Source organism: Amblyomma mixtum, chromosome 6, assembly GCF_055824585.1.
Source record: "Amblyomma mixtum isolate Tamu chromosome 6, ASM5582458v1, whole genome shotgun sequence".
Lineage (NCBI taxonomy): Eukaryota > Metazoa > Arthropoda > Arachnida > Ixodida > Ixodidae > Amblyomma > Amblyomma mixtum.
Genome location: NC_143017.1, coordinates 73,526,812 through 73,549,746, shown reverse-complemented (window position 1 = coordinate 73,549,746; position 22,935 = coordinate 73,526,812). Strand labels below are relative to the sequence as shown.

Sequence of the window (22,935 nt, the reverse complement as noted above, 5' to 3'; positions counted from 1 at the left end):
TGGTTTTCAGGAAAGGAAATGACTGTCTTGTCTGTCTCCTTTTGTCCTCTTCCGATCGCGCTAGTCAGGATGCTTCAGATACATTCAGTTCATTTGTTACCATCCGCTCATATATGGACATATCGATTTGTGGACTGCAACTGTATGCGGTCGGAATCAACGTGAAGGTGATTACTTTAGGGCAAACCTACTTGCACCAAGTGCTCTGTACCGGAGTTCATGTTTACAAGCAAAACAGGACAAGATACATTAGAACAGCAGTAGGCTGTGTTCAGGCCTGCTCAGTTCAGTGGCTACTCTTTTTAGAGACAGAAGGGTCCTGAGAGCGAAAAAAAAAATTATTTGGCTTGGTTGGCCGGCATAAAAACGATCACCTTCATATCGACGCTGACTGTAGAAGACTTTCGAGACCTTGTGCATGAGCTGAGTTCTATACACACACGTACTTTTCACATGTGACCAATTCGTGTTCGTGTCACGTCATCTGCGTATACCGAAGCATGTGAACTCGATATGTGCTGCTGCGCTTAATTGTTCTCGTTTGGGGCCGCCGCGGTGGCTCAGTGGTTATGGCACTCGGCTGCTGACCCGAAAGACGCGGGTTCGATTCCGGCCGCGGCGGTTGAATTTCTTTGGAGGAGAAATTCTAGAGGCCCGTGTACTGTGCGATGTCTTAAAGAACCGTTAAAGAACCCCAGTTAAAGAACCCCAGGTGGTCGAAATTTCCGGAGCCCTCCACTACGGCGTCTCTCATAGCCTTAGTCGCTTTGGGACGTTAAACCCCATAAACCAAACCAAACCTAATTGTTCTCGTTTGCTACCATATCAAGCGCAGACATATCTTGCCCACACTCTATACAGAAAGTAGTAAAAGGGGACTAAGCTGTCCTATATATTACTCCCTTTTATAAAAGGGAGTCCGCGCTAGAGGACAGATTACTCCTTTTTTACTCCCATATAGGCGTATTTGTGTTCAGAGTGCACGAACTCGGAAAGCAAGGCGGATATCAGCGAAGACAAAGGCAGACACACAGACAAACAAAAAAAAACACTCTAATGCTGGAGTTGTAAGGCGGTTAAAGCCACCCAAAGCAAATTTTTCACGGTCAGCGCATACAGAAATGCATTTTCTTGTTTATTTATCGCAGTTTTTTTTTTCTCGCTTCAGGCGTGCGGGCAGACGGTGGCGTTGTCACTTTTCCAGCCGACATGTTTCCCCTCGTTCTGCGTCTGCAGCCACTTGTGGAGAGGCTCGAAATACTCGAGCAAGGGACCAGCGTCCAAAACCTTCGTCTTGCCCTTGGTCAGAATGCCGAGCACCTCCGGCCAGGGTTTGGATTTGCCCAGCGCTAGGACGTCTCTGGAAAAACAAATGAAAAAAAAAAGGGCCCGCCACGTTTTAGGCTGCGATCGCGACATTTTCTGTAAACCGGTTGCATTGCATGTGAGGTCTGCTAGACAGAAAACCGGCCTTTTTTTTTTTTGCGAATTCTACAGCACCAGGTCACTCATGTAGTTACTTCCAGAACGGCAACACCTCAAAATGTCTGCATTTCGAGGCACGAAGCTTTTTTTTATAACCTAAATTGCTTGTTCTGACTAGTCAAGTTGATTTACGCAATTTCCGCTGAAGCACACGCATTGTCCATTATTCGCCATATTCTGTACTTTTATTGGGGCTATCAATTCTTTGCAGCACGGCATATATGTGAGTTACGAGTTTCAGTTGCAAACCACTACCACGTTTAAAATAGGGCATCAAATTTTAGTGTTGTGCTTAGATTTATTTTTGGAGAGACAAGTGCACAGAACGAACCCAAACAGTTTTCCGGCCTCCTTCGAGCGGTAGAAGTCACACTTGTGAAGAGGTCCGACGTGGTTAGCCTCCTCGCAAAGCGCTTTGTAAAACTGGAACTGCAGTATCACGCTCACGAAGTACCTGCAAATTAAATTTCGATAGTATCACACTTGCAAGCGGCAGTTCTTAAATGCGAGCTCTTGACGATAGAGTCGTTGTGAAACAGGCGTTTTAGTCGATAAACTGGTGGACATAAAATCACATTTGCAGTAAACAAACAAAAGAACGGTTTGTGTTAGTTGGCTTATCTCCATGCATACAGTGCGGCACAAAACACATCGGGAAAAAGAACGCGTATATGGCAGGAACTACAGTTCAAGCGCTACAGTCCATCATGCGCGTAGTTTGCTGTATATTTTGTGCCGCACAGTAAAGGAGATCGCAGCGAGCGATTACTGTTTCCTTCGAAAAGTGTTTGCAGAGTAATAGATAACAGCATTGTTGCTGATTTCCAGGTAGGTACCCGACTGCTCTTACTGCGCCTAAACATTCGCCCTGTCTATAAACGCATCGCATTCATCCCTGTCCTGAAGCCTTGCCTGATGTAAGGCACGTTGGCAGAGATGTGGTACTTTGATGGTGCGTCAAAGTCATCTGCTGAACGAGCGACCCCGGGGCAGATTCCTTGGTATTTCAATCTGTAATGAAGGCACGGTAATTGTAATGATCATTAATCAGAAAGGAACGCTTACACTTATGTTCATGGACTTGAAGTGTGCAATTAGCGAGATGACACAAACACTGACTCCGACCAACTATAGCTTAAAAAGAAGTTCACGTTTCGGCTCCCAGCAGAGGAGCCTTGTTCACAATCATCCCGGCCAGACGGAAATCAGTCGCATTCTGGACTTCAAATCACCAGTTGTTTGTAAGGTGCATCTACGGTCTTCATAAAAAAATGAAAGCCTTTTGTGTTGTCTGGCAGTCGGCACTTGAAGCGGTGCAGAAAATCAGTGCAAGCTTTACGTAGACATTCTAAAGACTGTCCATTGACTTTTGTGAATAAAGTCTGTAGACTTTATAGACAATCTGTAGATTTCTAACCATACACTTTTAGTAGACTTCTGTCTATAGATTTATGGTCATACCCTATAAGTAGACATTTTTCGATAGTCTATGAACAGACAAAACAAAGTATCGATAGAAAGGTGATATAGTCCATAAACAGTCTATACAAAGCGTATAGACCATACTTATAAGCGTTCTTTATCGTCTGCGAAGTTTGCTATATCTGCACTAGGCGCTAAAGTTAGTAAGAGAAAATTTGGCAAAGGGAAAAAAAAAATCTCACAGCAGTTTCCACCAAGCCTCGTTGTAGTTGTCCGGTTTGTACACGCCTCTAAACACATTCCACCGCCAAAGGTCGTAGACGTAAGACGAAGGGAGTATGGCCACTTTGTTCAGAGCGATACTGTACAGGTAATTTAGCTCCGTCTCTGGAAAAAAACAAACAGTGGTCGAATGGTCAGAATCGGAGCGAGAGCTGCTCGTTTAATACGCGGCAGTCATGCGAGGTAGGCAGAGGCTTGGAAGTCATGAAATGAAGGACACCGCTCTTCAATGATAATCTCACATTGCTTGGCTTCTGTGCAAAGCGAAACACGCACGCGAAAAAGAGAAATAGGTGCGTTAACGTAAGGAAGTGAGGATGAACAGGGCATGCTTCTAGCCTGCATGCTACACCCTGTATACAGGAGGAAGAAATGTAGAAACAGAACTACAATGGCTTTAAATGCGACACGACAGAGGAAACCGAACATAAGTGCACTGCTGCAGGTTTTTCTCTTTGTTTGGACCCAGAAGAAACAGCTCCTGCATGGGAGTTGTCTAGTTGATTTATGATTTGGATACGTGTAAGCTCGAGTGCCAAATTGTGGGGACGTTTATTTGTTTATGGAGTTAAACGTCCCAAAGCGACTCAGGCTATGATAGACGCCGTAGTGAAGGGCTCCAGAAATTTGGACCACCTGGGGTCCTTTAACGTGAACTGACATCGCACAATACACGGGCCTCTAGAATTTCGCCTCCATCGAAATTCGACCGCCACGGCCGGGGTCGAACACGCGTCTTTCGGGTCAACAGCCGAGCACCATAACCACTGAGCCAGCGCGGCGGCTTAAATTGTGAGGACGTAAAAAACTACGTTAAGAAGAAGAAAATACACTAGACTGAACAATGCCCGCAACTACGAACTTTAATTTATTCTTCATTATTCTTCATGCCTGTCTTCACTCTCTTACAATACAGCGCAGGAGCTTCAATGGAAAACTTCTACCGCGGGACAATGTCGCTGACGGGCAAACACTGACCTGCTGCGTTGTTCGAACGTTGGGAATTGACGTGATGAGTAAACATGTTATGCTAGAATCGGTATAGAACTTGAAACAACACGCGAAGCCGTAACCAGAAAAATCACCTATCTTTCTGGCACCAATTTTCCAGGTCTACCTACCTTCGTCGCCGCCCGTTCCATTCAGAAGACCGATAACCTTGAGATGCTCTGGTGTTGCCACAGAAAGGGCGATTGTGTCGCCGATTGCTTCGTGGAAGCCTGCAAACAGCGAAGCACGCCATGCATATTGGCTACAATGCAAGTTTGGGCAGAAGGTGAAACGGCACGGTGTTTTGGCAAAATGCAGAATTTCTGAAGCGATTTGGATGGTTAGCACATGCAAGAGAGCAAACACTGCCACAAGTTGCTCGAAATTATCATGTTATTAATGGCTACTCAGCAGCATCACTGACAACCTAACAAGGCGCAGCAGTTCCGGCATATTGGTTTACCTGCATTTCTGGTCTACGAATATTAATGGTGTTGTTCACCTGAACCGTTTCGCGACTCGTTTTGTGGTTTCAGGCTTAGCTGTAGGCAATTGGTTTAGACGGACTGATGCTCTGTTCGTGTACTTGACTTTATTTATTTATTTATACAAATACCTCACAGGTTCCACACTTACAACATTGTGTGAGGGGAGGGATTACAATATTTAGCAGACAAAAGATGGTACAAAGTGGAAAGAATAAAAGTAAACAATAATAAATACATTGGGCTGCAAACAATTATTACAACGTACTTGAAGAAAACCGTATTATATTGACACAGAAAAAAAAACAGCAAACGAATAGCGGCACTCATGGATTTGACTACACATACGAACACAATTTATGTACTATATCATGGATGCATAAAGGTAGTCAATTCGTTTTTGAACATTAATGGGTCACGTATGGTAGCAATGCAATCCGGAAGACCATTCCAACACTTGATAGCACGTGGCAAAGCAGAAGAATTAAACGCGAGTGTTCGGCCAAATAGACGTTAGAAGCTAAGATTATTATGTAGGCGACGTGAAGTGCGCATTGGGCGTGTAAGTGGCAGTGTGGACGTGTGACGACTGTATATTAGTTTCTGTAGTAAGCAAAGAAGTGCGATAGATATATCCCTACGTGTCTGTAAACTTGTTAGCGATGAAGATAACTTGATGCTTGTTACGCTGGAATGATGGTTGTAGTCGTGAGAAATAAAACGCGCTGCACGGTTCTGAATTGCTTCGAGGGAATGAATTAAACAAGCCTGATGTGGTGACCAGATAGATGATGCATATTCTAGTTGGGGAAGGACAAATGTTAAGTATGCTAGCTTGCGGGTAGAAACAGGTGCGCTTTGAAGATTTCTCTTCAGGTAGCCTATGTCTATGACCTGATTGTTTTGCTCACTACCGGTCAGCTATAGCCTATACGAGCATTGACAGCTTAAGCGAATCCATGAAACCTATTCAAGCTTCATATCTTGCAGGTAAACTCTTCGCGTTTTTAGCGAGAGCACTGTTCCGCTGTCGGACATAAATACTCACCAGGGTTGGCGCCACCCTTGAAGTACGCCGGCTGCTTGGCGTAGTTTAGGTAGTACTCGACGTGCCCCATCTCGTGGTGAATAACTAGGAGATCTCCCATTTTTACCTCGGTGCATTGCTTGATCCTGGAACCGGATTAAGAGAATTCAGGAATCGCAAAACGAATCTCTTGGACTTAACGCCCTTTCCCGGGGCGAAGAAGTGGAGTGTCATCCCTATTCTCTCCGAGAGTGTTCATGACTTTTTTAAATAGTGAAATGATTTTAACTTCCATTCTGGGCAGTTTCAGTCAAACATCGCCGCGAAATTGCTGCGAAACTTGACACCGAAACTGCCGCCGAAACTAACGGTTTCCAAAGCCGAAATTTCCGTCCGAATTACTATCATCGGCAGCTCTCAGTCGATCCCCAGCTACTTTTTACTTTTCTTAGTATCCCCTCCGCTATCATAACGGAACACTGGTTATCTTTTAATTATGCAGATTACATGCCCTCCTCACGCTCATTTTTTTCCGGACTTTTACTGCAGGACATCACTAATCACGTTTGTTCCCTGGCTTTTCTCTGTTCATGTCCATTATTGCTAGTTCTATATTTTTCTCTTTATGGTCTCAAATTAATCTGAAGCTTCTCCGGGAATTATTGGTACATTCATTGCTGTCACTTTTTTTACCTTGAGGGAAGGTCAAGCAGTCTAGGAGTATCTTCTTTTTTTACTTTAGAGCTCTCATTTCGAGTGAGTTCAAGCTTATATATCGCTCAAGGATGCAGTAACACCAAAAGTCCGTAGAAACATCAGCACTAAAAAAGTTATTGTGTTCTCTCTCCCAGCGTGAGAACCGGCAATACCTGTATGATCTGCACTAAAGCGTGGCTCTGTTTTCACGCCTAGTGGTAAATCGACCACCTCTTTCGAGGAAACTTATAGGTTACACACGCTGTAAACTTCTCAAAACTTTTAAAACATAAAAATTGCTGTTTGTTGCATCTATGCATTGCGGCTACTGCATCTTTGCTACATTTTTGCGTCGAATTCGAGAAGGAACGACCCAAGGCACGGCCCTGTTACAAGTACTTACCTCACATCGCTGTTGGCGCAAAAATCCCAGGCAGAAGGATGGCAAACAACTTCCCTGTCCTGCGGCTTTTCGAACATGGATTTTTCCCAAAAGCTTTTCGGCATTTCTGGAAGTCCCAGCGATGTGAAGAACTCCTCGGCAAGCTTGAACATGTCGATGGCTGACATTTTCTGCAAATGTTTGATGACATTTTTTTTATAACCGGGACGTGCAAGAACCGGTCTTTTGGTTGGAGATGTGCCAGAGTTTATTATAAGTCATCAAACCCAACCAGACAGGCAAATTTGTCAACATGTTTAGTTTTCAAGCGCCACTTCTGCCAGCTCTCATTTGGCTGCGCACAGAAAAGCACGTGTTTCCAACTTTACCCTCTAGACATGTATCCGCAAGCCACTTGCTAATAGCAGAGCTCTTCGCTTTGGTGGTCGTTCGCTCGTTAAGGAGACTTTTGTCTCCTTTAGCACATGAGACAGAACGGTTCATTTGTGTAACATGACAACCTTTTTTTTTATTAAAACAACAGCCCACCTAAGCGATCATGTTATTGTCCAATCAGATCAATGAAGGAAGAATTTTTTAAAGTTTGAAAGCCTTTGGAAATTTCCGAAAAGAATGTTGATGTACACAGCTGAAAACTTTCAATAGCCTAGCCCACTTATAACGAATCTGACAGTCACGCGTATTGCGTTCGTTGTATCCGAATTTCGTAGTAAGTGGTCTTGCCCTTGTACGGTCAGAAAACACACTCGGACAAAAGTGCGGTTGATTTCTTTAAAAGTACCATTGAGCTATGTTTGTTTCTTCAAGACAGACTCTATCAAGCCGCTTTCTATAAGCTCTTAACCTTGGTCTTGTGCTGCTGGTCGAAACGTTTGCTGCATACGAGAGCGATTGAAGTGTTCACGACAAGTTATTACACTAGGTGGGCATCCACATCTTCGTGTCTCTGCGAAGTTGTAAGGATGTATAGAAGCTACCGTTACGCATGTGAATATGCCGTCTGTGCGCTGTCAATTTTTAAAAATTGTGTAAAGTCTTAGGTGAAACACCCTGCCTAGCAGTTACAGCATCAGCCGGCAGGGTTAACAAGCCTTTGTCAGTGCGAGTGCCTGTCTGTCCGTGTGGCAGGTATACGCTCTCCCTACGATGTCAGGAGATGCCCTTGTCGCACTCCTGGCGTTTAGGCGAAAATCAGCTCTCCTGGCCACTGTCTACATAACACCTGAGGCGCCGAGAGCCTTGCAAGAACATGGAATTGCTCGATGCCGCTACTTTTCCAGTAGGGCTTCGAGTGGAATGAAAAGTTTTCAGAAGAAGCGGACATCCTGTGCTGAAGTTTAGGTTGTAAGCAACAGCAGGGATTAGATTCTCCTCAACGGACGACCGTTGGTCGACGTCTGCATATACTCACCTTTTCTCTCATAGCCGGCGTTACGTCAGGAGCTGCCTTGTTTGGAAAAGGCTGCGTCGCTTTGGCCAAAGGTGCCCACTGCTGGGAGTGTATGGTACCTGCGTGACAAGCTAGTGTTAGCCACTGTTGTCTAACAGGTGCACGCATTTGAATGTTATCCGCGGGTGAAATTATGTATTAATTAACTTCTTTTTTTTAATTTGGTCCCCTGCCATTGGTCATTGCTTTCCGGTGACGTAGACCATGGGGGATGGCGTGATGCTCGTCCGGGGACAAGCGCGCGCATGACGCAACTTGCCTGAATTAACACAACCCACCCCCACGTCGCGCCGGAGGGTGATGTGTTTGACACACCTGAAAAGCTTTATAGGAGCTAATCCTATCTCCGGAAAGAAACTAGGCGGTGACTGCGCGCAGAATTGGCGGAGCATACGGTCCCCGTGACCCAGCCGGACTGGACGCGGCAGCAGTATGATGGTTAGCGGCGGCGCAGCGACAAGACCAGCTTGCCTGTGATCGGTCGTTTCTACCTCCCCTACTGTTGTTTAGTAACGACTGACGTCACAACCGAGTGGAGTTAAAATAAAATGAATCTTTAAAACAAAATACGACTCCTGGTGCAGGCGACACTAAGGACTGTCCCTTTCATACGCAAGAGTTTAGGTCTCTAGATTCAGTATGCTTGCCGCGTAATGTAACTGTTATGTCCCGCAACGACCATTGACAGATCTTCGAGAGGGAAACGGCTGCAAGAAACTTACGTCCTTGTAGAGGTATCAGAGGTCGGATCGAACAGGATTTATCCGTTCAGGCAAATGTGATCTGATTGAAAGCTTGGCCAAAGAGCGCTATAAGTACCGCGTTATGTGTACAAGAGGAGGGGCCATATACTAAAATTCCCTAGGATATCACTTCAGAGAAGGCGATAACCAGGCCAGGGGAAAGCTTGTACACGACTTCTCCTTGAATGACCCGATTTCTTCCTAATTGGGGCTCAAAAGATAACACCGGATTTTTACCTCTCGAATTTTGAAAATAAATAAATAAAAACTGAAAATGAAGGGCCCAACTTATACGTAATAATAAAAATATTATTACACAAACTGAACAGCCTTTTTTGTAAGCTAAAACGTCTCCATAGTCAGGTGCAGGTCAGGTACTTTAGGTCCTCTCTGTATATACCCCCAAATAGAAGTTCTGAAACAATGATTTTTTTCTTTTTGTGACAAACGCTTCCTCATCCGATCGCTGGTCCGGAACACACAACTGCCGCAACCCTTTCCACAACTTTCCGAATTCAATGTGATCTTTTACCCGCACACAATGGCACACAACGATATTCTTCTTGTCGCATAGCATTACCAAGTAGGTGAGCCGGTATGGGACCATCTTCTCTTATCTTGTCGACGCCGTAGATTTCACGCAGCTTTGTTCGCATGTACGCGTGTAGCTGCTGGTATAGCGGGGACAACTCCTCCCAGAGCTGCTTGATGTTGTCCTCAAAATCGTCGTAATCGTACGCATTCTGCCAGAGTCCGCTGGCGTCCTCGAAGCCTGTGGACAGAAAAAAAAAATTGAAACCCATATATGCGGAATTCGTGATCCTAACTTTACATTCATAGGTCTCTGGCAGTCTTCATACCACTCCTTACGCAATGGTGCAGTAGTTAGGAGGTGCGCCACTGCTATGCGACGGTAGGTGCTGCCACCGGTGGGGCTTGTGTGAACCAAGTTGCTCTTCCCGAGCAACCTCTCGCGATCAGTGGTTGATTTAACAGCCACCTGCCACGGTGGTCAGTTTGCTCACAATCCGGTGGACGTGTTGTGATGACGCCACAGTGTCACGTGACCTAGGTGGGCCACCCAGGTTGCTTCTCTGGGCCATTTTCCGACCATGCCTGGTTGCACGAGGCCTAGCAGAATCTTGTACCCCAGGTTAGCTACAGAGTGGCCACCCCTGGTGGACAGAGTGACCAACCGGGCCACCTACCCCACCCCATTTTTCGATCACAACGCCGACGAAGCCGACGCCGGATTTTCTGCATAACGGAAGCCTTAAATTACGTTAAAATAGCCGATGGATGAATATGGAGTGCTTATATATATGTCAGAATGAACTGCCCCCCCCCCCCCCCCCTCCCCATATCCATCCCTTACCCCCTTTGTTTATGTGAGACGGTCGATCGGCGTTCTGGAGGGGCTATAATGTAATAATCACGTCTGTGCCTTTCTTTCCTCAACGAACACTCCGATGGCTCTGCAAGCCGTTTTATCATCAAACAGTGAAGTACTTATTTTTTTTATAAGTGTCGCTGATTTTAGGTTGTGTTTTTGGAGAAGGCCTGGATGATCGAGTGCTTCTAAAAGGTGCACCTCGAAGTCAATAAGACAGACATCTCTTTTCTGTCACTTCTAGTTTTCTTCTGATAGCAGATAAAGCCAACGAAAACAAAAAAAAATTGTATCCCTCAAAGAGATATTGGTGTACATTCATTGCTGTTACCGCAATCATAGGTAAACTCCATCTTGGCTTTCCAGTCGGGAACGGAAATTTGCTGCGAAAAGTTAAGAAATATAAGGATAGAGGATATGAAAGATGGAAAAAAACGGTAGTGTTTTAACGTAGTTAAACCGAGTAGGACGTGCGAAAGCAGTTCATGCAACACCGCCTCAAATACAAGCGCATGCAAGATCAAGGTCAAAGTTCAAGATCAAGGGTCAAAGGTCAAGGCCAAAGGCCAGAGGTTAAGGCTTCACATATATCCCGAGTTTTTCAGCTTTTCTAGTGAAGCAGTGAATTCGCACTAAAATAGCGTTTTTATGCGATATACGGGTGCCGTCAGTCTTACACAATCTGACACGCGAGAGACTGCGCAAGACGAGATAGAAACACCCAAGACAGATGCACTCAGACAAACGCTTTTTGGAGGTAATTAACTTTCGTGTGTCTTTGTTTGGAGCCAGCGACCACAGCTTAGTTAAAACTCTCATTTTTAGGTAAGCTTGATGAATTGGTACGTGTTATTTTACTTTTTTTGTTGTTCAGCCCAGCACTCATATTATAAAAAGTGTTCGAACCACTTGTTTTAGTGCGGTTCACATCATATGCTTAACTTCTTTTTCTAAATTCACAATGCCAATGTAGGCAATCTCATGCACATAGCTCATACGCCTGCCACATCGAATCGAATGACGTTCGATGCATCGAATATCATTCGGTGTGTTTTCGTGCTACATGGTAAAAGATGTCATTAGCAAATGATAGCATCGGCGAGCGAGAAAAAAAAAACAGTGCAATTAAGGGGAGTTAGTGCGCATAAAAATGTTTTCTAATTGTCGAGTAGCATTTTTAAAGTTGATAAAAACGACTCTGCCCTGCTTTCTAAGGTGTTAAATATTTATCTCTAATCATGCTTCAGCACTTCGGTTATCACGAGCCAAGACCGGATGAAAGTTAATCACAAATCCAAAAAAATGTAAACGAACAAACAAATTAATCTGTTGTCTTGGGGTCGAGCTTCAGTGGAGCGGAATGATGTTAATTGAAGAAGACAATAGTTTTGGTGACGTTTACATAGCTTGTGACAATTATTGGAAAGGAAAAACGTAAACATAAAAAACGCGGAATTATTAAAGTGCTGTAAAAAATTCCCAGAGAACATGCCACAAATACAAGAATTCAGCAGGTGAAGGTCCACGATATTCATCGCGTCATGCTCGTTTTCCGCCGGACCGAATAGCATTTGATCACCGTGGTTTCGTATTTTCCCCGTAGGAAATGATGAAAACGAGCACAGAAATTGCATCGCCTACGTTCACCCTTTCACGCTGTGCTACAGATATTGGGGCCGCATCTGCAGAGCAACTTACTAACCTGCAAAAATGTGGCTCTGGAAGCCAGCTTAAAGACGTAATTGCGTAAGCTCGAAGCAGAAGCGTGTGCAAAATGCAAAATTTAAAGGGGCCATGACTGCCTATTTTCGCGCATACCATGCAAGAGACCTCGCTGCCTGCATTGCATCAACAATAGCAGACGACACTGCTCCATGTATGCGCTGGTGACGTCACGAGAGCATTCAATATGGCGGTCGATGTCGGTGGGAGGAGTTTCCTGGTCTCAATTTCGGTCGCATTTTTTCGAATATACAGTGCGCCCTGGGCCCCATATTTTGGAAATTGAATCAGAGGCTCTTGTATTAATTGCTGAAGTATAAAACTACAACATGAGGAACTACCCTGTCGTGGCCGCTTTAAAATGCAAGATGCATTCTTTTTTTTTTTTTGTCTGAAAAGGCACGACACAGTAATTGTCGCACCTTCGGCGGACGCTTGAACCACCTCCTGAGGGAATGAACGAAGGCGAAGGAGGCAGAGAGAGGCGCGGTTATAAAGGGCTCCGGATTACTTAATCCTCCTGAGCTCCTTCAGCGTGCAGCAAGATTACAGAGTACATGGACGTTTTTTTTTCTCCATAATCTCGTTTTTCGGTAGCTCCATGGAGGCACCGCCCGAAGCGTATATAGTGCTAAGTGAAAGATGGTCGCTATCATGCACCCTCCCGCCCACTGCGAGGTTCGAGACGCATTTGTGTTTCTCTGTGCACTAAGACGTCGAGGGTACACGATAAATGGCGCTACGTAGCTTTCTCAAGGCAGCGGGGGACGAGACAGGACAAGAAACGTGGAAAGCTTAGTTAAGGAGTTGTACATTTACAGCTGGTACAGCTTAGAACGCGCGAGCTCTTCGGCGAAAATTCAGGAGTGATATATCTTCAGAAATTTCTCGAGCAGCCATGACGCCGCGCTTAAATATGTATGCCTTCTCCTCAACCCGCAGCGGTTTCTGGCAGCATAATGTTTCGACAGACGATGCTGCGGTGCAGCCGGTTGTGGTATCCATTTATATGGCATAGGCGTACAAAACTTAGTGCAACGACAGGGCAAATGTCCGAGCTAGTAAGTATGTGGCTCGTAAATTAGATTGTGAGAGAGAATGTGAACTTTATAACAATGCAGCGCCAGGCGTCAAGTACGCTTAGTGCTGGATTCACGAAGGCCGTGAAGTTGGTCTGCCATCTAATCAGAGGCGAGCCAAGCCAAAACAGCTTTACTTTCATGTCATTGCCTAATTTTATAATTGCGAGTAAACTTTTTGATGAGCTCACATCCAGTACACGAGAACTGTCACCAGAAATTCGGAAGAGCGCTGTAGTTAGCTTGTTTTGACATTTCGTGGCACATGACAAGAAACTAACGTCTGTATGTTTTCTGTTACAAAAAAAAAAAAAAGAAATACACGAGTTTAGCGTAGGTTCGATCTCAGAACCACTTTATCGTGTCGGTGTAACGTTAATGTGCTTGCGGAAGCATTGGCTTATAGCCTTGAATCGTGAGATGGGTTAACCGTGTTGTGAAAATGTTAAATTTCGTACAATTTTCCTGTTTGGTTTCAACAAACGTGGCATTAAATGATGGAAAGTGCAGTCTCTGTTCTATTTGAAGCCGCTGGAGAAAAAGCGAAAATGGCCTAATACATCGAAGATCATTTTTTGTTGCCCAAAATGGCTCTAATTTTCCTCGTTTCCATGGACACCCATTGTTTAAACTTTTAATAGTTTTAAACGAGCGTTAGGTGAGTCTTCGAGACGCCGCTGTCTCTTACAAGTGCAGAAGATTCCCTAGAACTTAGATCCTACCTGTCGAAAAACCCAGTCTGTTATCTGTCCCATTCGTCATACAAAAAGAAAAAAAGGCTACTTCTTCCATTGAAGCGGCATAAGCAGCAAAGCAGCTGTCCCAAATTCCTGATAACGATGATGTGGATGTGCGCTCACTCTAGAGCTTAAATGCTCAACACCTTGCGGTATACCTTCCTCGAAGTTTAGACCCTTAGCACCTTACGCTGCCTTCCTCAAAATTTGGACCCTTTTGGGGAGTGGTGGCTTGCCCCGTCAGCAGAGCATTTCTGACAACTCCTGCTGCCGCTTATAATCTAGCATGCCCCTGGAATGCTGACAAATGAGTGACAGAAAAGTCCATAGACCGCGCGAGCTGAGGATTGAAAAATAAAATGGTTTGGTTTGGTTTGGTTTGGTTTATGGGGTTTAACGTCCCAAAGCGACCCAGGCTATGAGAGACGCCGTAGTGGAGGGCTCCGGAGATTTCGACCACCTGGGGTTCTTTAACAAATATTTTCTCATTCCCTCATATATGCTTACAAACGAAGAAGCAAACACGTAGATGCCAGATACATTCTCTATTACCCTATTAATCTCTCACTGATGAACACCACAAATAAAAAAAAAACATCCGCTATGCTCCTTGGTTTCAGTGACTTTTGGCTTCCTTCATGTATCTCACAACGAGCCCCTCTTTTCCCTTCCCTTGTCTCCTCAATAGCTAAGGAGGGCCTCGATTATGGCAGTCTTGATGCCATAGACAGCATAAGAGGGTACTCGCACAGCTTCCGTCCTCACCGTTCGATCACGTTCCTACATGGCACTCGCGGTAATACAGGACGTTCTACGTCCGCCGCTATGGACGAGGGTGGCGCTGGTGAACACTCCCAAGGTTGGATTACACTACACATAGATACACCCTAAAGCATAAGATCGGACAGCCGTCACCGTAGCTCAGTTAGTAGAGCACCGGACGCGGAATTCGGAGGTCGTGGGTTCGGATACCCCTGGCGACGTGTGGTTGTTTTTTCTTCTGCTTTCTAATCAGTTACCTTTAAAATATAGTTACCCTATTAATCTCTCATCGATGAACACCGCAAAATTAAAAAAAAAACATCTCCTATGTTCCTTCGTTTCGGTGACTGTTGGCTTTCGTCATGCATTCTCTGCAATAGTAGGACATATAAAAAAGGTTCTCGTCACAAGGATCTATAGTGGAGTATCTGTTCTCGCTTCGGCGAGCGCGGCTTCGGCCGCTTATCTGTTTTTTCAGCAGCGTGCGCTCCGGCGGACGCAGTTGTTGCTGCGACGCGCGTCTTTTCTTTCTTTTTTCTCTTTCCTCTAATTTGTTAACTCTCCTCTATCTGCACGTGGCAGCGGTGGTGGCTTGGCTCGAGCCAGTAGGCAGGCCCGTGCAATTTCTTTTTCATTCTTCTCTCAGTCACAACAACAACAAATGGCACATAACCGCAGTGAGTCCCGACGTCTGCGGCGTCTTCTTGAGCGCCTGTAAACGCAACTAGTTATATTTTGTTGTACACGTTCACGCGCAACGTTACCGTTAAGCCTCGCTGCTTGGTTCAAGAGTTCAACGTAGCGCTCGAACTTCTCCTTCACAGGCTTTCCCGACACTCTTCGCCATTCGTTCCACACGTGCAGCAATTCGTCGTAGTTCGTCGAAGATGAGAGTATGTTCTTGATGTCTGGAAGGGAAGGAGATTCGGAGGAGCACAGTTTTTTTTTTTTTTTTACATTTCGTCAGTGTGTTTAGAGATCAGAAAAACGAATGTTTACCTGGCTCCAGTGAAAGCGTGCACTCGTCGGGTTTGCCTGTTTTTCGTGCAAACGGGCAAATTTTCGCCGATGCGTGGTTTCCTTGCATGTCATTGACAGTTTTCACAAACTGGAGAGTCGACGAAACGGAGACATGGTATGAGCACAACAGTCGTAATCTTGCATTTCTGTAAAGGTGCGACCTGCGCCACGTACAAGGTCGGTCAAAAGTTCCCGGGCCACAGGGTCTCCTTTTGAGAAGTGTAGTCAGGCAGTTTTGCCATCGGTGAAGCTAAAAACCTCTGTAGAGGGTAACAGAAGTATCGTTCTAAGCTTTCCCGTGCAAAAAAAAAAGAAAAAATTACACAGTTTATAGACTATCCATAGACTGTTGTCTATAAAGTCTCCAGACTCTCTATAGCCAAATCCTAGAGAATAGTCTATAGGCAAAACAAATGCTGTAAACAGTCTATAGACAATCTATAGATTTATGGCCACACACTTTCAGAAGACTAAAAGAGTAGAACACTGAGCTAGTTGGTTCATATTTCTTGGTGGGAACAGCCGAAATAACAAAACGCAGACACAGAAAGGAACACATAGAACGTAGACGAAGCTGACTGTCAACTAAAATTTTATTGGAAAACCCGCGCTTTTTGTTTCCTTGTCAAAAAGATCTTGCTTTTATCTCCCGTGGGGTTCGTTCAAGAAGGAAATTTCTTTTCTTGATAGAGAGATTGATGGTGTACTAACACACCGCTGTCCTGTTTCCCGTATCGCCAATGCCTCAAGGATCTCACGTGTCACTTGGTCTGCATACCTTTTCATGACTTCAACTTGCACCTTGTCGGTGTTTTTCAACGCAAAAACACACAAAATCGGTACCCCCTTCCGCGCCATCGTTTCAGAAGCAGACACGTGGCAGAAGTTGGTGTCAGAGCACCTGTTCAAGCAACTTTCCCTGCTAAGGGTAGAAGATCCTTTTAGAATCTGGAAGTCGGAAGAAGTAACGTCTGAGATAAAAGAGTTCAAAACAACCGAAATGTACGGGTTCTCGATTGACATCGAAGAAATGTATTATTCAATTCCGCACAAGAAACTGATGACCATATTTAGAGAAACCATTGAAGAGCAGGGAGTCGTTTCATTTCAAAACTCGGCCGGAGTGTCGGTGGAAGGGTTCCTAGAGCTGCTGCGCGCCTATCTTGGCTCTACGATCGTCGCTCATGAGGATTCCTTGTTCGTCCAAAAAAGAGGCGTCAGCATCGGCTCTAAGGTAGCACCACTACTCAGTGACCTGTACCTGGCCGCATGCGACAAGAGAATACAAGAATCTGTGAAAGAAAATCGCGTCACACGGATTTTTCGTTATGTGGATGATTTCTTGGTTTTGTGCAGAACAGAGGATTCAACAGACTTTGAGCGACTCAAGGATAGCGTACTGGAGACCTTTCGCAAAACCTGCCCAGAGTTGAAATTCACCCACGAGCTTCCAGCCAAGGATTCGCTGCAATTCCTGGACTTACGCCTTGAATTCCAACCCGGACACTTATGTTGGAGGTACGAGCCTAGGGCTAAGAAACAGTTTCTCCCTTTTTCATCAAGCCATTCAAAGACCGTGAAAAGGGCAATATCGAGTGCTGCTCTCTTGTCAGCTCTGAAGAAATCATGTGAGCATCAGATGGAGACAAGTTTTCGGCGGCAGATTGATAGGCTAAAAAATGCGGACTACCCCGTTCCGATGCTCAGCAGCGTAGCTGAAAGCTTGCTGCGGAAAGTAAAAGGAGTGCAAGGAAGGAAAGGTGGACCGGAAGAAGGCAATGAAAGGGAGAAATTAGCAGTGGTTCCTTATGTTCATGGATTGACCCACAACCTCATGAAGATTGGCAAGAGGCACGGGGTCCGGGTTGTTTGCTCTGCACCGAACAAGGCAATGAGCATGTGTGCTCGAGTCAACAGGCAAAAGAAGCAGCAATGCCAGATCGCACACCGAACAAGATTCAGCGAGTGTGTTAAAGCTGTGGTTTATAATATCCCTCTGGCTTGTGGCAAACCATATATAGGGCAGACGGGAAGGTGCCTTAATGATAGGATAAGGGAACATGCATCATCGCTATCAGGTGCCCCAAGCAGCAATCTAGCCCTGCATTGCAGAGATTGTAAATAAAACAAAAAAGGCAGAAAAGTGCGCAAGTGTGAGCCCAAGTTTCATGAAGTTCAAGTCATGAAAAGGTATGCAGACCAAGTGACACGTGAGATCCTTGAGGCATTGGCGATACGGGAAACAGGACAGCGGTGCGTTAGTACACCATCAATCTCTCTGTCAAGAAAAGAAATTTCCTTCTTGAACGAACCCCACCGGAGATAAAAGCAAGATCTTTTTGACGAGGAAACAAAAAGCGCGGGTTTTGCAATAAAATTTTAGTTGACAGTCAGCTTCGTCTACGTTCTATGTGTTCCTTTCTGTGTCTGCGTTTTGTTATTTCGGCTGTTCCCACCAAGAAGTTTCAGAAGACGTCTATAGACAGTCTGTAGGCTATGAATAGGCAAAAGAAATATCTATAGGAGGGCAATAGAGTCTATAAGAGATCTATAGACTGTCTACAGACCAATTTTGTAAGGGCTAACAACGTCTATAGCTTTATTGGCGTCTTAATTGCCAGGATATGCAGAAGTGCCTATGGCCTGGGAACTTGTGACCAACCCTGTACATATCTTATACAGTGGAATAATTTTGATTCTAACTCGCTTAATACGAAGTTCACATAATTCGATCAGCTTTTTGGTGTGAATTCTATCAAAATTTGACTGCAGTAAAGAACCACACTGAAACTGAAACTGCTAAATTCCAACAAACATCGCCCATCTCTCATTCTCAAAGATTTGGTTTGTATACGTTTTGTTACGGTTGTGTCTCTTTCATCAATCTTACACATTCCTCACTTAATTGTTTATGTGCAAGATTTCAATGCAACAGGAGTTGTTAACCGCCGTCTGCCACAACCTTCCCTTAATGAGCGCGTTTTACCATGGCTGTATTCAGAAGGCGCTGTGTATGCTCGTGTAGTTACGGCGCTTTCAAATAATGGCACACATGAAAGAAAAGAAAGGAGTAAAAAATAAAAAATAAAAAATAAAACTTTCCAGCAATACATCCTTGTCTGCCGTTTAAATCATATCAAAAACTTTGCGAAATGGGGTTAGTATGAGAAATTGCGCATGAATAGTCGTTAATTTCCCCTTAAACGCTCCTGCTACGCAAAAAGCAAAAACATATCTTTCTAAATCAAGAACAGCTTCACTTTTTTTTTTGCTTTAAAAAGCCTGCTGTAGGAAAAATGCGTATATGTTAGCGCATGAGGAGAATTTTCAGAGGTGGAAATTTCTACTTCGTTCTGTTCATCGTGAGGCAGGATGTCCGTGTCGATAACGGAGAGCAGCTTGAACACTCTCCTTGTCGTGGGGTCCTTGAATGCAGTCCATTTAAACTGCGTGATGTTCCTCCATACATGTTTGCTGACCCCACTTGAAGTCAGCTTTTGTTCCACCTACAAATGCAGAACACGTTATTGTACTCACAACTTTTAAATGTGCCCTCTCATGGCCACACTGTACGATAACTATAAGCACTGCATGTTATTAGCAAATTAACTTCGAAAGAGCCTGTAGACTCAGCGAAATTCACGTTGGACTCGTTGTTTAACTAATCAATCGAGAAATGATTAGAAGGGTTTCTCAGCGCGGCACCCTTCAGGATTTCTTCACACGACACTGCCATCGAAATGTTGAACGTGTGTGAAGATGTGTGCGCGGAAGGCCATGCGGTGGTTCTTAGGCTTAGCCCTTCAATCTTTATGAGTATAGAGAACTATGCCCTGCCTTTGGGGCTCATTTTTATCCTCGTTTCCAATTTTGTGCTACCAAATGAGACAGGCAGGTCTGACCTTCTTTACTTGAATGACGTCACACTTTTTTTTTCTATCTTTAGCTTCATGCATGCTTCAAGCGCTCAGCCGATGGGCGCCTTCGTGACGATTATTCAAAGACCGAGACAAGCTCGTGCTATAACATACGTAAACTTTCGCCATACAGGTATATTCACTTCTAGTTTCCTTTTCTTCCTTGACAAAGGTTTGGTTTGGTTAATGGGGTTTAACGTCCCAAAGCGACTAAGGCTATGAGAGACGCCGTAGTGGAGGGCTCCGGAAATTTTGACCGCCTGGGGTTCTTTAACGTGCACTGACATCGCACAGTACACGGGCCTCTAGAATTTCTTCTGACACAGTGCAGCGTCCTACAACATCTACAAAGTGCACTGTATTTGAATGAAAGTCATCGGAACAAGCGCATGAACAGTGATGGAACAAGTAGAATCTGTCTTCAGCATGTGGGGTATGTCGAATGAGATGAACACTCACGTTTTTTCGATTGTTCTCGTCGTTGATGTTGGTCTCGTAATTCCACTCGAAAAGGTTATCATTGTAGCATATCGCCGTCAAGATGCGGTCGACGTCGCTGAGATAGGCTTTGGCTCGCTCTTCGTCCTCGACCATTCCTTCAGTCGGCTGCTTTGGAGCGCATCGTACAGCGCCGTACCATTGAAGAAGGAGCAACACGCACAGCGTGAATCTGGCAGCCCGCATCTTGGATGAAGTCTAGGCAGGCTGTGGACCAGTTTGTGTGAATTTAAGTCAGTTATGGTGTTCGCATGCTTTCTATAGATACCTCATATTCAATAGCTCGCAGCAACTGTCCGAGAGCACGGACTTTTTTTAACTAAAGCCACTAAATAGGCTTGTCAGTGACGAGATCTTCAAACATTCTCCATTACGTTCCTAATTTGCCCTACCTGAGGGCCTTGTCCGTAGCCACTCCAATGTTAAACTGCGGCGAGTAGGCAGCGTGTACGCCGCTTCACGCTTGCTTTTCATTTCTGCTTGCAAATATGGCTATTACTGAACCAGGCTAACCACTTTAGGAAGACAATGGCGGTCGCCGCAAGCTGTCTACAACACAAAGGTTGTTGGTGCTTGGCTGTACAAAAAAAAATCAAGAGAATTGAGTTATGCGAGTGGGCCAGACACCAAACGTTAGACATCAAGGCTAGGTCTATGGTGACGTAAAGATAATGCGAACGGTGTCCTATGTAGGCAGTATGCCTTATCGTGTCCGCATTTTGGGTTGCTGTCAGTCGCTGCAGGGTGCTTTATGCAGTTCGTTTGTGTTTATTGCTAGAAGTGGACGGAGGCGTACATCTCACAATAAACGCCCGCAGCAAGGTTGCAACATCACTGCACTCTTAGTGAAATATGTCATAAGTAATTCTCGCCACACGGCTCAGTATAGGTGTCATAGGAGAAGGATACAACTTAATGAGCTACAGCTGCTTTTAGTAAAGATAAACCCACCGTGAGCGTATTATTTTTGGCACGCGAAGTCTACGTCAGTACATGACCTCCTCAAATTTGTTTTAAATTTTGACGTCGTGTGACGCCTTATTCAGAAAGTAGCTATGACGAACCACATGCTCGTCTACAAATGTAGCTCCTCTACTCTCTCACATTTGGTCTCTTCGATTTTCCGACCTCAGAAATGTCCCCGGGCAGCTCGGGACTGCGTTCCGACCGGAAGCGAAATCATGAATGACTTGCGCAGAGAGCTCCAGGCTGCCCCGTCGAATGACAGATCCGAAGCGCCATGAAAATCTTGGAGACATTCGTGATTGTCCTGACAGTGAAGACTGTCACTCGCTAGACAGCAATGCGGGCCATTTGTGATACTCAGGTACGTTTCGTGACATAAACCTGCATTCTCTCGTCAAGGACACGCACTTCTTTGTAATCGACGGGCAGGAAACTTCCCATCGCTGTGTCTCCACTCGTCGCAGGCTATTCTTCGCCCGACGTTGCACCGAAGCAGTAAACCGGAAACGAAATTAGCGCGAATATAAAGCACCTCCAGAAGCGCTATGTTTGTCAAAAGCGCACTCGAACAGTGTGCATGTTTCTCTATTCACTCGCAATTAAAGTCGGACCTTATTTGGAAAGCAATTTCGCGCTGCGAGGAGCAATCAAGCCTCGACTGACTCTCTCAATGAGTAGCGCATGTACAGTCTTTGTCAAAAGTTTAGAGCCCAGGGGGTTTGCTTCTAAGCCTCGCCGTGGGACTCCTGTAACATTCGTGGTAGTCCTACCCATTGGAGGAGGCAGGACCAGAAATCTTTTTACCTTCAGGAAATTTGGAGCGCTGGAGATGCATTACCAAGCACACGGTGTGGCTCAGAAGCAAACCCCTTGGGCTCCAAACTTTTGACAAAGGCTGTACTTCGTCGCCGCCTGCTCCCTGTCCGATTCAGCGCGACTGAAAACGCCGGAGCAACTGAAGAGAGACCCGAGATCCCTAGGAACTATTACTGGTCGAAAAACACGTTTCGGAAACGTCAGGCCGGTGGGCGAAGCTGTCCTGGCGAATCGAATAACGGAGAGGTACTGCGGGCAGGCCGGGACGACAAATCGAAGAGACCAACTCTGTCAAATTCATTCGAGTAACCTCGTTCCTAACGTACAAGGAATGCACACGCTGACATGTATCTTTATAAACAATTATATCGTAATAAGGACAGGACATAGAAGGAAGGAACGAAGTTCACGGGCACTTGAAAGTCATCCCTTGTCCTTTGTCCTGCCCCTATATCTGTTTCGCTATTTTTTTTCCAGTATGCAGAAACGAACTCTCCCAGCAATAAGTCTAACTCGCATCTAATTACATCAGCAAGTTAAAAGCTGCACTAGTGCCTTCAGTCTGAACTAAGTTAGAATAACTAAACTTAAAGTATTGAAGACTCGCTATACAGTACCTCAACAACTGTCCCGCGCCGAGGACGGGACGGCAGACCGCATTCAGCGCTATAGAGACGCCAAACGCATGGCTACTGTACCTGCGTCGATCGCTAGAACATCTGCGGTCGTGTGCGATCCGAAGGACAAGCGCGGTATATGTTTACGACCGTACGTGACTTTGCGTGACCGGCTCGCCTTCACAGCACGGCTTCGACTAGCGGACTCTGTCGGGTTAGGCTAGAATATTGGCACGATTTGTGCACGAGGGCGGGAAAAAAGTATAAAGAAAAGAAGGCTTCGTTCCAGTGAACGCGAGAATGACTGCTTCTTTGTTCTTTACTGCAGCAATAGCGGCTGTACGTGGGCATCTCTCCGGCATAAATGACTTCATCGTTTCAGTATGCCTTGAATGAAAGTTCTCGCGCTCTCCCTCTGCCCACTAAGG

At 45.2% G+C, this 22,935-nt stretch overlaps 1 protein-coding gene across 1 annotated transcript; it reads right to left on the bottom strand.

Moving 5' to 3' along the window:
• Positions 1-1,139: 1,139 nt before the first annotated feature.
• Positions 1,140-22,688, bottom strand: LOC149339376 (angiotensin-converting enzyme-like). The gene is made up of 14 exons (XM_089548148.1): positions 22,508-22,688; positions 20,070-20,315; positions 19,041-19,199; positions 15,673-15,781; positions 15,438-15,581; positions 9,564-9,755; positions 8,202-8,299; positions 6,791-6,960; positions 5,713-5,837; positions 4,311-4,409; positions 3,150-3,294; positions 2,398-2,496; positions 1,817-1,939; positions 1,140-1,360 (listed from the first exon to the last, which is right to left on the bottom strand). Exons 2-14 carry the CDS (start codon positions 20,292-20,294, stop codon positions 1,165-1,167), a joined length of 1,884 nt encoding a protein of 627 aa, XP_089404274.1. The 5' UTR covers positions 20,295-20,315; positions 22,508-22,688; the 3' UTR covers positions 1,140-1,164.
• Positions 22,689-22,935: the final 247 nt, after the last annotated feature.